General features: G+C 40.8%; 1 protein-coding gene across 1 annotated transcript in view; it reads right to left on the bottom strand.

Moving 5' to 3' along the window:
- LOC140481673 (stromelysin-1-like) overlaps positions 1-11,025 on the bottom strand; it is a 37,215-nt gene extending 26,190 nt beyond the window's left edge. Inside the window, exons 1-2 of the mRNA XM_072578227.1 lie at positions 10,915-11,025; positions 1,292-1,446 (exon numbers count right to left, since the gene is read on the bottom strand). Of these exons, the coding sequence (XP_072434328.1) occupies positions 1,292-1,446; positions 10,915-11,025 (266 nt within the window). The remainder of the gene's footprint in view (positions 1-1,291; positions 1,447-10,914) is intronic.
- Positions 11,026-12,211: the final 1,186 nt, after the last annotated feature.

The raw sequence follows: 12,211 nt of genomic DNA, 5'->3' as shown, positions 1-12,211 counted from the left end.
TGGTAAACGTTCCCACTTTAGAATTTAGTACAAATTTGCAAAATTTCCAAAACTATGTGTGATTAATAAGATTTGGGTGAGGATGTCCATGAATCACAAAAAGCTAACAAGTCAGTTCGATGGGCAACAGGCAAGGCGAATGGAAGGCTGGCTTTTGTTTTGAAGGAAATGGATAGGAAAAGTAGGAAGGTTTGCTAAAATGAAGCAAGGTACTAGTCAGACCACAGCTGAGATACTGTAGACAGTTTAAAACCCCTTATCAAAGGAAAGATACACTGGCATTGGAGGCAGTCTGGAGAATGTTCACTAGGCTGATACCAGAAATGAAGGGACTGTCTAATCAGAAGATGAAACCTTATTGAAACATACAATATTCTTTGATAGCTTAAAAGGATACATGCAGCAAGTTCTGAGGAAGGGTCACCAGACCTGAAATGTTAACTCTGATTTCTCTTCACAGATGCTGCCAGACCTGCTGAGCTTTTCCAGCAACTTCTGTTTTGGTATTTGTAGAAAGATTGTTCCTCCTCGTGGGATAGTCTAGGACCAGGAAGCATAATCTTAGAACAAGGGGTTGTACTTTTAAGATGCGAATAAGGAGGAATTTCTTCTCTTTGTGGGTTGTGAATATGTGGAATTCTTTACCACATAGAGCTGTCAAGGTGAGGCTATGAGGCATAGTCATGGCTGAGATAGATAGATTTTTAATCAATAAGAGAGTCAAGGGTTGTGGGAAAAGGCAGGGAAGTGGAGTTAAAGATTGTTAGATCAGCCATGATCTCATTGGTTGTGGAGCAAACTCAATGGACCTATTTCTAGTCCAATGTCTTGTGGTTTTATGATGAGGTAAGTCATAACAGCAGCAAAATAATTCAAGGCAAACATCATCTTAACAGTCACCACCAGAACTATCATTGGTCCACAAAGCATTTTGAGGATGTGGATTCATGAACTTGCCCAGTTCTGTCACAGCCTCACTCAAAGATTATTGTCCTATCATACTGGTTTTGACATGTGCAAGGTATTATTATTTTGACTTGCATATTACACATCTGGGACAGTGAGGAAAGGATGGCTAAATCTTGAGCAAACAACATTCTCAATGTGCATGATCTTCCTGATTGGCCTTGCCCTCCTTATATTTAGTAGAGAGAGTGGTTTGCTGTTGAAATATAATGAATTCTGTGGTAGTTCTGGTCATTATGTGTGCATTTGTCTTGCTTAGTGTGAAAATTTTAACAAATTAATGCTACTAAATGAATAGGGCATATCACTTCAACAAGATCGATACCTGTAGGTGAGTTTCTTCTTGTTAAACGTAGGTTTGCCAGGAAAAAAAGAGAACGTCTTGAAGTCAGTTACTCCACAACGAGGGACTCCATTTGATTTCAATGTTCCATTGACAGGCTTCCTGGTTATCTGAAGTTGATATGCAGTCTGTTTTACCTAGATGCAAGAAACAGGTGTATTTTTCAGTGATACTCAATTTTTTATTATTGCATTCGCAACAGAATTTTTAAAAAATGCAATTTTTAAAGTCTATTATTAGCAAACCAATGCTAGGGATTATAAAGTACATGACTTTGAAAAGTGTGATTTTTGAGATGTAATTCTGTTACTGGGTGACTAATTAGTGGTAAACAGACATTCTCCCACATTTTGTTCAAATAATTATTTCATGTTTTCTTAAATGCCTCATTTGAACTTAACTGTACCATCCTTCAGGCAGTGTCTTCCAGACCCGAGTCACTTGTACGATAAAGGATTTTCTCACAACACATTTTCTCCTTTTGCATATCGCACTAAATTTTTGCCCGTTTGTTCTTAATCTTTGTATGAGTTGGAACAGTTTGCCCAATGTAGTCTAACGGACTCCCTTATGATTTTGAAAACTCCAATCACAGCTACTCTTAGCCTTCTCATCTCGAAAGAAACAAGTCCCAACCTCTTCTCATCTCTCCTGGAAGTAGAAGTTCTGTTTGATAGCTATGAGGCACAGGGGCCAGGTCTACAGTGCACAGCTTCAACAGAGTATTGAACTCAGACATTTACTAAATGATGGAATTTCTTGTGTTTTAAAAGTTGATTTTATTAAAACTGTATTGTGTTGCATTTAGCATGAAGTCACTAAGTTTATATTTGATGTTGGGAAACTTCTATAAACAAAATACATAACAAAATTAATATCCTAATGGGACAAATGTGAGTTGATTCAGAAAAGTCAGCATGTATTCTGGAGAGAAATGTTATATTTAATTAAATTACTAGAAAATTTGAAGGCTATGACAAGATTGAAAAGGAAAAAAACTGTTGATATTAGCTGATGACAGAAGGATGAGGGAATGAAGATTTACATTTTTGAGTAGGGATATCTCGAGAACGTTTTGAATGCAGAGAGTGGTTAAGACCTGCTTGGGAAGCAGAAGTACTAAGGTAATTAAATGAAAACTTGGAAAACAGAAATAGATAATAATTATACAGGGATAGAGTAGGGAGATGGTACTGATTGGCTTTTTGTAAGGAGAGTTTGTATAAACATCATGGGCGAATTGGCCTCCTTCTGTGCCATAATGACTTTAAGATTATAACTTTATACATCCAATTTGCAAAACTAGAATTTCTGAGCAGTGGGACAGTTGATCATCCAATCTACCGGAACCTCCCAGAATCCAGTGAGTTTTGGAATATTTCACCCAGTGCTCCATAATATCTTCTGCAACTTCCTTTAAACCCATTGGGTGCCAGCCATCAGAATCTGGTGACTTGTCTTCCTATAGTCCAATTGGTTTGTAAAATACTTTGTCCTGCGTAGTGAAAACTGTTCCAAGATCTTCTCTTCCATTAGTATCTTACTTATCTATTATCTTTGTGTTATGACATGGAGTAAATCCCTCTGCTAATTTAATTCTGGATTCATTTAAGAAAGAAAGAATTGGATAGAGCTCTTAAAGATAGTGGAGTCAAGGGTTATGGAGATAAGGCTGGAACAGGATACTGATTGGGAATGATCAGCCATGATCATATTGAATGGCGGTGCAGGCTCGAAGGGCTGAATGGCCTACTCCTGCATCTATTGTCTATTGTCTATTGTCTATTGTCTAATCCAGCCACACAGAAATATTTCACCTCACGCCATAATCTATTAAATTCGAGCTGAAAAGAACTATCCCAGAGGTCACTATTTAAAGTAAAAATTAACAATTTTATTCTATAAGTCCAATAGAGAATATTAAAACCAACAACTATATACAATCCTTTCTCTTAAATCTATCTTTTACCTCCCACTCCACAATACTGGTCGGATAAAAAAAGTCCTGATTAAGATTTACAAAAAGAAAATCACACTTCAAAAGTCAGTCAGCTTTGTTGATTCTCCTTTGAAGATTTTTCTTTAGGTCAGTTTCGATGTTCTGCCGCGCAAACTTCTGATAGACATGTACCATTCAAAGAGCTCTTCAACTTGCAGCCTCTATTTGTGAATATCCTTGGCACTTCTAACTATTCAAAATGTCCAGTTTTATAGCCCAAAACATCAGATCATTTCATTCATTTTAATATTATCAAAATACTAAATTCAAATTTGATTGAATTTTGGTATCTTGAAGTCCGGATGGGATCCGGACTTGTAGTCCAGCAAGTAAGCTAGCTGTGTGTCAGGATGTCCAAGACTGTAGGGAGGCTGTGGAGAAGGTAGCACTGACAGGGACTACTTACAGACACAAAGATGGGCTCAAGTGCGTATACTTCAATGCAAGGAGTATCAGAAATAAGGTGGGTGAACTTAAGGCATGGATCGGTACCTGGGACTACGATGTTGTAGCCATCACGGAAACATGGATAGATGAGGGACAGGAATGGCTGTTGGAGGTTCCTGGGTACAGATGTTTCAGTAAGATTAGGGAGGGTGGTAAAAAAGGAGGGGGGGTGGCATTGCTAATTAGAAATGGTATAACGGCTGCAGAAAGGAAGTTTGAGGGGGATCTGCCTCTGGAGGTAGTATGGGCTGAAGTCAGAAATAGGAAAGGTGCAGTCACCTTGTTGGGTGTTTATTATAGGCCCCCCAATAGCAGCAGAGATGTGGAGAAACAGATTGGGAAACAGATTTTGGAAAGGTGCAGAAGCCACAGGGTCGTAGTCATGGGCGACTTCAACTTCCCAAATATTGATTGGAAGCTCTTTAGATCAAGTAGATTGGATGGGGCGGTGTTTGTGCAGTGTGTCCAGGAAGCTTTTCTAACTCAGTATGTAGATTGTCCAACCAGAGGGGAGGCCATATTGGATTTGGTACTCGGTAACGAACCGGGACAAGTGGTGGGCTTGTTAGTGGGTGAACATTTTGGTGATGGCGACCACAATTCTGTGACTTTCACCTTGGTTATGGAGAGAGATAGGTGCGCACAACAAGGAAGTTTCTACAATTGGGGGAAGGGAAATTACGATGCTGTAAGACAGGATTTGAGGAGCATACGTTGGGAGCATAGGCTGTCAGGGAAGGATGTGGTGGAAATGTGGGACTTTTTCAAGGAGCAGATACGACGTGTCCTTGATATGTATGTACCGATCAGGCAGGAAAGAAATGGTCGTGTGAGGGAGCCTTGGTTGACGAGGGAGGTTGAATGTCTAGTAAAGAGGAAGAAGGAGGCTTACATAAGGTTGAGGAAACAAGGTTCAGACAGAGCAGTGGAGGGATACAGGATAGCCAGAAGGGACCTGAAGAAAGGGATTAGGAGAGCTAAGAGAGGGCATGAAAAATCCCTGGCGGATAGGATCAAGGATAACCCCAAGGCATTCTATGCGTATGTGAGAAACCTGAGAATGACGAGAACGAGGGTAGGTCCGATCAAGGACAGTGGTGGGAGACTGTGTATTGAGTCGGAAGAGATAGGAGAGGTCTTGAACAAGTACTTCTCTTCAGTATTTACGAACGAGAGGGACTGTATTGTTGAAGAGGAGAGTGTGAAACGGACTGATAAGCTAGAAGAGATATCTGTTAGGAAGGAAGATGTGTTGGACATTTTGAACAACTTGAGGATAGACAAGTCCCCCGGGCCTGACGGGATATATCCTAGGATTATGTGGGAAGCAAGAGAGGAAATTGCAGTACCGTTGGCAATGATCTTCTCGTCTTCACTGGCAACGGGGGTGGTACCAGGGGACTGGAGAGTAGCGAATGTTGTGCCCCTGTTCAAAAAAGGGAATAGGGATAACCCCGGGAATTACAGGCCAGTTAGTCTTACTTCTGTGGTAGGCAAAGTAATGGAAAGGGTACTGAGGGATAGGATTTACGAGTATCTGGAACGGCACTGCTTGATTAGGGACAGCCAGCACGGATTTGTGAAGGGTAGGTCTTGCCTTACAAGTCTTATTGAATTCTTCGAGGAGGTGACCAAGCATGTGGATGAGGGTAGAGCAGTGGATGTAGTGTACATGGATTTTAGTAAGGCATTTGATAAGGTTCCCCATGGTAGGCTTATGCGGAAAGTCAGGAGGCATGGGATAGAGGGAAATTTGGCCAATTGGATAGAAAACTGGCTAACCGGTCGAAGTCAGAGAGTGGTAGTAGATGGTAAATATTCAGCATGGAGTCCAGTTACAAGTGGAGTTCCGCAGGGATCAGTTCTGGGTCCTCTGCTGTTTGTAATTTTTATTAATGACTTAGATGAGGGAGTCGAAGGGTGGGTCAGTAAATTTGCAGATGATACAAAGATAGGTGGAGTTGTGGACAGTGAGGAGGGCTGTTGTCGGCTGCAGAGGGACTTAGATATGATGCAGAGCTGGGCTGAGGAGTGGCAGATGGAGTTCAACCCTGCCAAGTGTGAAGTTGTCCATTTTGGAAGAACAAATAAGAATGCGGAATACAGGGTTAATGGTAGGGTTCTTGGTCAGGTGGAGGAACAGAGGGATCTTGGGGTCTATGTACATAGATCTTTGAAGGTTGCCACTCAGGTGGATAGAGTTTGTAAGAAGGCCTATGGAGTATTATCGTTCATTAGCAGAGGGATTGAATTCAAGAGTCGTGAGGTGATGTTGCAGCTGTACAGGACTTTGGTTAGGCCACATTTGGAGTACTGTGTGCAGTTCTGGTCGCCTCACTTTAGGAAAGATGTGGAAGCTTTGGAGAGGGTGCAGAGAAGATTTACCAGGATGTTGCCTGGAATGGAGAGTAGGTCGTACGAGGATAGGTTGAGAGTTCTCGGCCTTTTCTCGTTGGAACGGCGAAGGATGAGGGGTGACTTGATCGAGGTTTATAAGATGATCAGAGGAATAGATAGAGTAGACAGTCAGAAACTTTTTCCCCGGGTACAACAGAGTGTTACAAGGGGACATAAATTTAAGGTGAAGGGTGGAAGGTATAGGGGAGATGTCAGGGGTGGGTTCTTCACCCAGAGAGTGGTGGGGGCATGGAATGCGCTGCCCGTGGGAGTGGTAGAGTCAGATTCATTGGCGACCTTTAAGCGGCATTTGGATAGGTACATGGATGGGTGCTTAATCTAGGATAGAAGTTCGGCACAACATCGTGGGCCGAAGGGCCTGTTCTGTGCTGTATTGTTCTATGTTCTATGTTCTATGTTCTATAATTTAAATTGTTTGGCCAAATTTGAATTTCTTTTTGTTTCATGGCAACTCATCTGCAGCTATTTGTTTCAACCAAGTGTTGCATTCTTACTTTGTTCAGGACTCTCTGTGCTTTGGAAGTCCTTGCTAGCTTTTCTACTCCCTTAAAGGTACAGTACACCGCTACACCTTCATAACATTTGGGATGTTTATGTTGTCCACCACTGTGGCGAAGTGAAATATTGCTTTGAACTAGCTGTGATTTCTCTGTTCTCAACTTCCTAGTGCATCTTTCAAGAGTTCCATACCTTATTACTCTTCCTGTATACCCATAGAAGCTCTTAATGTGTGATTTTACATTTCTTACTTTCACAATTTACTTTCACAACCAATTTTCTCCTTCTTTATTAACTTAGTCCGCTGCTGGTTATGCAAAACATTCACAATCTCTGGCCTAGTATTAGTTTTTGTCTCTTCCTATGTTTTGGTCTTTCTTCATCTTTGTCAATGATAAGTGGTTTATCCTTCTCATTCAGTCCTTCTATTTGACCAGGACAAATTTTTGCTCAGCATTCTGAAATATCTGTTTAGATGTATGCTATTGCTCAACCAGTTAATTTTCTCCTGATCTATTTTCCCAGCTCACTTTGAGATAACTCCTTCTGAATATTTCTGGAATTGCTCAAAGTTAAGTTGAGGACACTGGCTTAAAAACTTGAGTTGCTCATCCCCAAACTGAATTTGAAATTTTACCATGTTCTGCTCTTTAACAATTCTATCATTTATTAATGCTATCTCATTACACATTATCTAGATCTATGATAGCCTGTTTCAGATAGGTTCAGCAATGTACTACTCTTAAAAAAAATTGCTGGTGCACTCTACAAATTCCTTATTACTCTTGTCTAGTCAGTATGCAAATTAAAGTCACACTTTGTACTGGAGCACACTCTTACATACTTCCATATTTATCCAGATTCAGATTTTGTTCTGAATTGAAGCAATTCTTCACATGCCTATAGGCAATTCCCAGCTAGGACTTCTTTTCTTTGCCTTTCTTTGTTTCCACCCAGACTGATTCCACAACCTGATCTGTTGTATTTATATGATTCACCACCACATTGATACCAACCATTACTAAAAAAGCTAACCAGCCTCCCTTTCCTATTTTGCCAATTTTTCCAGAATGAAAGAGCATGGCTCTGGAAGAGCAGGTGAGGCACCATCCAAGGAGCAGGTGAGTCAAAATTTCAGGCATAAGCCCTTCATCAGGAATGTGGAAGGGGAAGGGAGCTGTGAGATAAATAGTCAGGTGGAGTGGGGCTGGGGCAAGGTAGCTGGTAAGGCAATAGTTGGATGCAGGTGGGGGGTAATTGTGATAGGTCGGTGGAGAGGGTGGAGCAGGTAAGTGGGCATAAAGATGGACAGGAAGGACAGTTCAAGAGCATAGTGCTGAGTTGGAGAGTTGGATCTGGGATGAGATGGGGGGGAGAGACATGATTTCTGAATATTCAGTTCCTGGTTTTAGTCACCCTGTAACCATCTATTCATAATCATTATCAAGCTTGTAATTTATTTCTGTTTGTCTTGTCAATGTGTTTTTCTTGTTACAAACGCTGCATGCATTAAAATAGAGAACTGCAAGCTCTGACTTTTTAACCATATTTCTCTCTCTGGTCTCAATTTCTACCTCACGTTTCTGCATATATTTTCTACTCCTTCCCTTAAGACATTATCACTCAACTTTTCACTATGCTGCAGCTCTGCTCTCTTGTTTCTTTTTGATTTTTCAAGCTTTTCTACAATTGAACTGTTTTCTCCCTTAAAATTAGTTTAAAGCTGCATCTACAATCCTAGTTTTACAATTTGTCAGGACTCTGGTCCCAGCATGGTTAAAATGCATCCTGTTTCCATGGAACAGCTCTCTTTTTCCCCAGTAAAGGTGCTGGTGAGTCATGAATTGGAACCCATTTTTCCCATCCTACTCCTTGAACCATGCATTGATCTCCCTTCTCTTGTTTATCATATGACAGCTCATACATGGCTGAGGTAGTAATCCAATGACTATCACCTTTGTGGTTCTGCCTTTTCATTTATCTCTGAACCGCCGATAATCTCTCAGCAAAATTTCTTTCCTAGACCTACCAATATCGTTGTTACCCTTATGGACTACAACAACTGAATTTTATCTCTCCATTCCAAGTTCCTGTCCAGCCCAGAACAGATGTCTTAAATACTGGCATCAGGTAGGCCACACACTCCCTGTGACTCCCTGGCCTTGCTGCTATTCCCCTAACTACGCTGTCACTTACTACAACTATCACATTCCTTTTTTTAATCCACCTCCACGCCCCCTCAACAGTTATTGCTGTTCCCACTCTCCGTCACATTGTTTTGAAAACATGCTGTCTCCTGCTCTTAATGTAGCTGCTGTAACCACACATTCGCCTGGTTTCAGAAGATGCTGAACACAGTTTCTCTTCAGCTTATTCAGGCTCTCTCCTCCTCTTCACGAAGCTGACTCCTCTGATTTACAATATTTATGCTTTTGGACTAAAATCATTCTCCTAGTTATAGAACATAGAACAGTTCACCACAGTACAGGCCTTTCAGCCCACGATGTGGTTCCGAGCATTTATTTAAATCTAAGATTACCCCATCCTACACACCCCTCAATTTACCGCCATCCATGGGCTTGTCCAGCAGTTGGTTAAATATCCCGAATGTCTCTGACTCTACTATTACCACTGGTAGTGCATTCCACACACCCACCAATCTCTGTGTAAAGTAACTACCTCTGACATTTCCCATATATCTTCCACCAATCATCTTAAAATTATAGCCCCTCACGACAGCCCTGGAGAAAAGTCTCTCGCTATCCACTCTATCTATGCCTCTCATTACCTTATACACCTCTATCAAGTCACCTCTCTTCCTTCTTCTCTCCAGAGTGAAAAGCCCTGGCTCACTCAACCTCTCTTCATAAGACATGCCCTCAATCCAGGCAGCTTCCTGGTAAACATCCTCTGCACCCTCTTTCTAAAGCATCTACATCCTTCCCACATTGAGGCGACCAGAATTGGACACAATATTCCAAGTGTGGTCGAACCAGGGTTTTATAGAGCTGCAGCAAAACCTCACAGCTCTTAAACTCTATCCCCCTGTTAATGAGAGCCAAAACACCATATACCTTCTGAACAACCCTATCAACTTGGGTGGCAACTTTGAGAGATCTATATATGTGGACCCCAAGATTTATTGTTCCTTCACACTGTCAAGAATCCTATCTTTAACCCTGTATTTAGCATTCAAATTCAACCTTCCAACATGAATCACTTCGCATTTATCCAGGTTGAACTCCATCTACCACTTCTCAGCCCAGCTCTGCATCCTGTCAATGACTTATTGTAGCCCTCGACACTATTTACAACACCATTGACCTTTGTCAAAAAGTGTGGTGCTGGAAAAGCACAGCCAGTCAGGTAGCATCCGAGGAGCAGGAGAGTTGACATTTCTCAAAACGTTGATTCTCCTGCTCCTCGGATGCTGTCTGACCTGCTGTGCTTTTCCAGCACCACATTCTCGACTCTGATCCCCAGCATCTGCAGTGCTCCCTTTCTACCACTGTCCTTCCTGTCATCGGCGAATGTACTAACCCACCCTTCCATTTCTTCATCTAAGTCATTTATAAAAACTACAAAGAGCAGAGGCCCAAGAATAGAGCCCTGCAGGACACCACTGGTCACCGACCTCCAGCAAGAATACTTTCCACCCACTGCCAGTCACTGTCTTCTTTTGGCCAGCCAATTCTGTATACAGAGAGCCAAATTTCCCTGGATCCCATACCTCCTAACTTTCTGAATGAAAGTTACGTCAGTTATGTCTGAAGAAAAGTCTTATCAGTCTTGAAACATTAACTCTGCTTTGTTTTCACAAATACTGCCAGATCTGCTGAGTTTCTCCAGGAAAATCAGTTTCTTTTTCAGATTTTGCTTTCTTTATTGATTGATCTCACCTGCTCTGCAGCAAAGGCTCTGATTTGCTTACTATATGCATGTTTTTAAGAGTCTTTAGGCTAACCACTTCTCTCAATCCTCTCAGTGATGCTGACTGACTGCAGTGGCCCTCATCTTGTTCAACTTTAATAATGGACTTAACTCTAGATTTGCCAGCCTTTAGTACTTCATGGAATATTATAATCAGCAATATTTATGTAAAACATGAAAAGAAACAGAAATAGAACAAATTAAGAAGATATTCAGGTTAATCATAATCATCTGCTACACTTACATTTCTGAAAAAAGGATGTCTTTAAATATTCTATCAAACAAGAATATTTAGATTGAGTTATTTCCATACCTTGGGAGTTTTTGTAACAGTCTCGTCTTTAGACAATGGAAGTGCATCTGAAGGTATGGTTTGAAAGCCCAGTTCAAGTGCAATGATGAGACAAAAATACACAGCCTTCATTTTGGTTGTTTACTGTGTTGTAAACAGCCTCAAGATAAAAGGCACAATCCATTATCTATCTTTATATAGAGCCAGAATATTAATCAACACCATGACTCAGATGAGAAATTCATACCTTAGAGTAATCATTGCTGAGGTGTTAGGAAAATATTTTCTGATGTGCGGTTGCATAACATAAATTCAGTAAATTCTTTTCTGTTTAACTGGAAAGCAGGAAGTAAAAAAAAACTAGAACCGAAGTAATATTTTATATTATAAAGAATTAGATAAATAGCAGACAAAATAGAATGCATGTAATGTTCTACAAATCCATATAGCTATGACATTTTTCAGCTCTGGACTCAAATGAAAACTAATATAAACATTAGTTTATATGTTATTTTATGATGTTTGTTGGGTAACTCTCTCTGACATTAAATATAACAACAAATATATACACGAAACAACATTCAGGAACACATCCACCAATAAATCATCAGGAATAGCAACACACATTAATCGAGTACTTTTAACTTATTACATCAGAATGAGGAGCAGGAGTAGGCCGCCTGACCCCTCGAGCCTGCTCCACCATTCAATAGGATCATGGCTGATCTTTTCATGGACTCAGCTCCACTTACCAGCCCTCTCACCGTAACCCTTAATTCCTTTATTGTTCAATATTGTTCCTTAGCTTTAAAAACGTTCAATGAGGAAGCCTCAACTACTTCACTGGGCAGGGAATTCCACAGATTCACAACCCTCTGGGTGAAGATGTTCCTTCTCAATTCAGATCCATGTCTGCTATTTTGAGGCTATGTCGTCTTGTCCTAGTTTCTCCTGTCAGTGGAAACATCCTCTCTATGTCTATCTTACTTATTCCCTTCATAATTTTTTATGTTTCTGTAAAATCCCCCCTCATTCTTTTGAATTACAATGAATATCATCCCAGTCTACTCAGTCTCTCCTCATAAGCCAACCCCCTCAACTCTGGAATTAACCCAGTCAACCCCCTCTGCATCCCCTTCTATTGCCAGGACATCCTTTCTCAAGTAAGTAACACATCCTATGGTTTTTCAAAAGAGTATTATACAAGTCAGGTTTCTAGCCGCATCAGAAAATATAAGGAAAAGGAGCTAAAAGTGTGTTTAAAAGGAGTTGCTGTTTGAGACCATAATCAAAGAGTAGGAGGAAGATACATAGACAG

The sequence above is a fragment of the Chiloscyllium punctatum genome, chromosome 9 (genome assembly GCF_047496795.1).
Source record: "Chiloscyllium punctatum isolate Juve2018m chromosome 9, sChiPun1.3, whole genome shotgun sequence".
NCBI lineage: Eukaryota > Metazoa > Chordata > Chondrichthyes > Orectolobiformes > Hemiscylliidae > Chiloscyllium > Chiloscyllium punctatum.
The sequence above is the reverse complement of the archived record's forward strand: the minus strand, read 5'-3'. Positions and strand labels throughout refer to the sequence as shown.